Source organism: Anoplophora glabripennis, unplaced genomic scaffold (genome assembly GCF_000390285.2).
Source record: "Anoplophora glabripennis isolate ALB-LARVAE unplaced genomic scaffold, Agla_2.0 scaffold200, whole genome shotgun sequence".
NCBI lineage: Eukaryota > Metazoa > Arthropoda > Insecta > Coleoptera > Cerambycidae > Anoplophora > Anoplophora glabripennis.
This window is the reverse complement of record NW_019426072.1, coordinates 685,373-690,707: the sequence shown is the minus strand read 5'-3', so window position 1 is coordinate 690,707 and position 5,335 is coordinate 685,373. Positions and strand designations below refer to the sequence as shown.

The 5,335-nt window shown below is 32.2% G+C and overlaps 1 protein-coding gene across 1 annotated transcript in view; it reads left to right on the top strand.

Annotated features, from left to right (window-relative positions):
- The first annotated feature begins 252 nt into the window (after positions 1-252).
- Positions 253-5,335, top strand: part of LOC108907701 (gustatory receptor 68a-like) — an 8,131-nt gene continuing 3,048 nt past the window's right edge. The window contains exon 1 of the mRNA XM_018711491.1: positions 253-395. Coding sequence (XP_018567007.1) covers positions 393-395 — 3 coding nt within the window. The 5' untranslated portion in view covers positions 253-392. The remainder of the gene's footprint in view (positions 396-5,335) is intronic.

The following is a 5,335-nucleotide window of genomic DNA, read 5'->3' as shown; positions in this document are numbered from 1 at the left end:
TAGAAAGTGGATCTTCTATTTTGTATTATACATTCTACGTCGTGTATAGTTATTTTTACTTCCCCATTGCATACACAATTCTTAGTATCGGCATTTTCTTGTTACGCATATATAAATTTATGAATGGCTTGTTCCATGTCGAAACACTTAATTTTTATGACAGTATTTACCTTATCAGAAAAATAAAACAGTTGTACCAGGATATAACGTATATTAACCAATACTTCAATCAATTAGTAGGTTGGCCGTCATTCTTTATATATTCTTTCTGTTTGGTGGGATGGCAGAACATTTTTATCTTCATAATCAACGACCACTTTATATGGGAAGACGTTTCCTATGAAATTACCAACACTATAATACTTGTGAATATTGGATATCTCCTGCTATCAATGGTGAGTAATTTAAAATTTTCAAATTAAACCCGTTAAAGATGTAGTTTATTCTACGATTCCTTATTGTTTTGTGGGGACACCAGTCTCCCGGTACGTCACTGGTTCTACGTAAATAAAGCAATATTTCGGCGTAAGCCAGAATAAACGAAAATTACACTCACTAATAAGCTTAGTATCTCGATGTACAAATTTTTATTTATATCATTTCGAATAATGTTTGCAATTGCCGCATTGTTTCCTGCAGTGGTGTTATTAAATCGTCCCAAAAACACTGGCACGCGCACTTGGGCAGGTAATTCTTGGGATACAAATGAGAGCTGAGCAACACCTTCCCGCTTGTAGATCGGTTAGGCACGTAAGAAAGAAGTTTCCTTTACTGGAAAGAATCATCAGTATAATTGAAAGACTTACCAGCGCAGGATTAATCATAAAATGGGAAAATGACTTTAAAGAAGATTTAGAACCAAATTCAAGTCCTGAAAAAGGTATCATAAGGCTAAAGCATCTTTTACCAGTTTTCAAATTGTACTTGTTAGCCAATAGTTAAGCAGTATTGGTAATTACTATAGAAATACTTATAAATTAATTAGTTGTTGACAAAATCTTTTAAAATTACAAACAAACTACATAAGTATATAAAACTTACATCAAATTGTTTCCAATGAACTGTATTTAAACAGAAAAAACTGACATCTTTTCTATTTTTCCGGAAAGATAATGATCAGGTGAAATGTTTTAATGTGTACTTTGACATCCATATCGATCAATTATGTGTGAAATAGGCAGACAGCATGTGTAATATTCAAAATTACACATATAGTCCAGTCGACAGAGGCCAAAAAGTTACTGTTGGTGACATTTCCTTAATAACTCGGAAATAACTACAAAGGAATACTATAAATGATGAGTACAATAACAGGCTAATTTGCTGACAAAGTATTTTATCAGGAAAAAAAAAATTAACAATTTAATCGTAAATTTTTTTTTTTTTTTTTTAGTAGTTTTCTTTAACTAACTCAGCGGGATGACTTTGTACGAAAAAATGCTTAGGACATGATTTTGTTCGTAATAAAAATAGCTACAAAATGGCGGAGGTCCGATTACGAAATTTGCAATAACAAAGCCGTGAGATTGAAAAAACGGTATAAAACGCCAATTTTTTTAAGTTGCTGTAAAAATGTCAATTATAAACAAAAAGTGATAAAACTTTCGAAAACTATAGTTCAATATATATACAATAATGACGCTAAAGCCGAAAATCAGGAGAGCAAAACTTTTTGTTCTATAAGGTGTTATACATTCATCGGCATCTGAAACTCGAAACTTTGCCAAATTTGTTCGAAGCTTTGCTGACACTTGAAATTTGGTACACACATAGTGTAAATATGCAGAAACCAAAAGCAATTTGCAAAATTCAAGTATCTTCATTTTTGCAGTTTTGGTAAGGTTTTATACGTCACCCTAGTTTTATACGTCACCGTTTTTTTAATTTTTGGAAAAATATATATGTATATTTATAAAATATTCCATCACGGTAGATTAACCAGCACAATTACCTACAATTAAAAAAATAATAATTTTCATCGTTTAGATCCTAAGCTACTTAACATTTTGCGCCTGTTAGCCGTAGTCGTACATTATTCAACATATCAACATAAAACAAAACCGTACGTGTGGGGTAAACCTTTAACTTTTAATTTTCGAGCGCGAGCTCCGCTCTTCGGCGCTTGAATACTATTAGAAATATGCAACAGTAAATTTAAACAATTCTTTACTTAAAGTTAAAGGTTATCCCACACGTACGTTTTTGTTTTGCGCCTAACAGGCGCAAAATGTTAAGTAGCTTAGGATCTAAACGATGAAAATATTTTTTTTTAATTGTAGGTAATTGTGCTGGCTAATCTACCGTAATGGAATATTTTATAAATATACAAAAATATACGTCCAAAAATTAAAAAAAGGTGACGTATAAAACTAGGGTGACGTATAAAACCTTACCAAAACTGCAAAAATAAAGATACTTCAATTTTGCAAATTGCTTCTGGTTTCTGCATATTTACACTATGTGTGTACCAAATTTCAAGTGTCAGCAAAGCTTCGAACAAATTTGGCAAAGTTTCGAGTTTCAGATGCCGATGAATGTATAACACCTTATAGAACAAAAAGTTTTGCTCTCCTGATTTTCGGCTTTAGCGTCATTATTGTATATATATTGAACTATAGTTTTCGAAAGTTTTATCACTTTTTGTTTATAATTGACATTTTTACAGCAACTTTAAAAAATTGACGTTTTATACCGTTTTTTCAATCTCACGGCTTTGTTATTACTAATTTCGTAATCGGACCACCGCCATTTTGTAGTTATTTTTATTACGAACAAAATCATGTCCTAAGCATTTTTTCATACAAAGTCATCCCGCTGAGTTATTTAAAGAAAACTACTAAAAAAAATTTTGACTAACTGTCACATATAACATTCTAGTCAAAAACTGATACGATGAAAAATATATCGATGGAGTTTTGTGTTTATACAGGGTGTTTCATAATGCTGTGCAAATATTTTAAGGAGGTGTTTAGAAAGTAAATTTAGGGGCGGTACTTCCAATATATTTTTTTGATTTGAGCCCCCCGCTGAGAAAATTTGAATTTTGGTACACGTTAACAACTAGTTGAATGGTATTTTTAGTAGTCTTTTTTTTCAGGTTTATATCTTCGAATGAAAGAAATTAGAAATTTTTGTCACAACTTTTTTTCTACGTTAGCCAATTCCAACAACAAAAATAGGTTTTAACATTACATTTCATTTAGAAACTTTTTTTACTCTTCCCATTTTTTCGTATACTTGTAGTGGCTATTTTTGGCATAAAATCGAAGATTAAAAAAAATTACACAATAAAATAAAATTTGGCTTATTCGCGTATTGGCGTATTCAATTTAGGATGTCAAAATACATAAAGTATGGTAGTTTTAGTTTCTGGGTCAGAACTTTTTTTGTGTGGCTGTGTAAAATGTAAAAATGTCTGGTGGATGTCAAGTTCCTCTTGATCAATAAAATATAACAATTTGTTCTATTTTTCAAGAAGCCATTCTATTTTTAATATCCATCTCACGACATCATTCTTATTGATAGACACGGTACTTTATTACTTCCAGTAATTACTTAATGAGGTTATTTAATATATTTGAGTGCTCTTCATTATGACGTTTGCTAGCCCATACATTTATTATGTATATTAACTGTATATTAACGACAGGCCAGTCATAGAGAACCAAAGTTGAAACACTGTTGTCAGCTATTGTCAGCCATGTTCGAAAAGTCGATATCAATATTTTTGTGTGCGTTTGGCGTAATACCATGGTATAATTTCAAAAAGGACGCCTTAATTTACCCAAGAGCATTCAAGATTTACTCTGTACTACTAGTTCTTTATATGCTGACGTTATCTTCCACGTTTTTGTTTTTCCGAATCCAGAAACTGTTTGTACAAAGTCCTATAACAGTAGCTGTAGCTGAATGCTCTACCGAAATAGGAGGTTTCAGTTTGCTTGTTGTCACTGTGCTAGGGTCGTCGTGGAATATGTATGGCTGGCAAGACCTATTTCGTAAGGTTGAATTTACAAAAATCAGGTTGGGTTTAACTGCCCCACACTGGCATAAGAATATATGGTTTTTCTTGGCCAACCTAACGATGACAATCTTAATTATCAGTGATATTATAGAAAATAAACTTCAGATTTCCTACTATATATCTATACACATGTATCGTTATTTTTATTTCCTCATTGCGTACACAATTCTTAGTATCGGCATCTTTTTATTACATGGATGTAAAGCTGTAAATGACATGTTTCCCGTCGAAGCAAATGGTGTTTATATTGCTAATATTTACCTTATCAAGAATATTAAAAAAATGTACATGGATGTCACACATTTAACTAAGTGTTTTAATAAGGCAATTGGCTGGCCGTTATTCTTTATATTTTTCTGTTGTTTATCGGAAATGCAGAATATTTTTACTTTTATAATAAGGAATCATATTTCGTGGGACAACACTTACTTTGAAATGACCAAAGGTAATATTCTTGTAAATACTGGATATCTACTTTTCTCCGTGGTAAGTAATTAGATTTTTTTCAAATTAAAACCATAATAATTCATTATGCGCCAAGAAGGTTATTAAGGGTGAATGTCGCTTAACAGAGATCATTTTACTAATACCCCTAGTGCATAGAAGATTTTGTTTATGACGAAAACGTATAACCAACCAACCAACTTTTTATTAAAAATATGTAAAACGTAGCCCCATAACCCTATAACCTCAAAAACTCACAAACACTGATTGTACAATCAAGGAAATATTATTATGTTTTATCAGAAAGAAACATAAATTTGTATACCTTAGATCATGGATCTACAGGAGCTTACATGGGTAGGGTTAAGGAATTATGGAGCTACAACAAAACAACACACTCGATTTCTCAAAGATTCATGGATATACATCCTCGCGCATCCAGGATTTTGGGATTATTGGGGTTATTGGGTTATGAGGTTATGGAAGCCTGCCATCTTACAGTCATGTAGTATTGGACCTTGACGAAATTCGGATTCAGCAGAATGCTATAGGATACACTGGTCTTGTGGCGCGGTGTAATTATTTAGTCCATTGAAATGAAGGCTGAACCTCCATTTTTTCCTCTGTCGATCAAACCTGGGCGCAAATATGTTTTCGACCCTCAGGAATCCGAATCCGCAAAAATTTTTGACCTATGTGGTCAGGAAAGGGGTCAAAAGGTCAAAAAACCGTAAAAAATAAGGTTTTTCGCAAATATCTCGTAAACTACGGCAAGTAGCAAAAAAATAATTGCACCATCGTGTTCCCAGGGAAATTTTACATCGATTTTATGCTATTGCTTATTAAAATTAAATAAATTTATGTCAT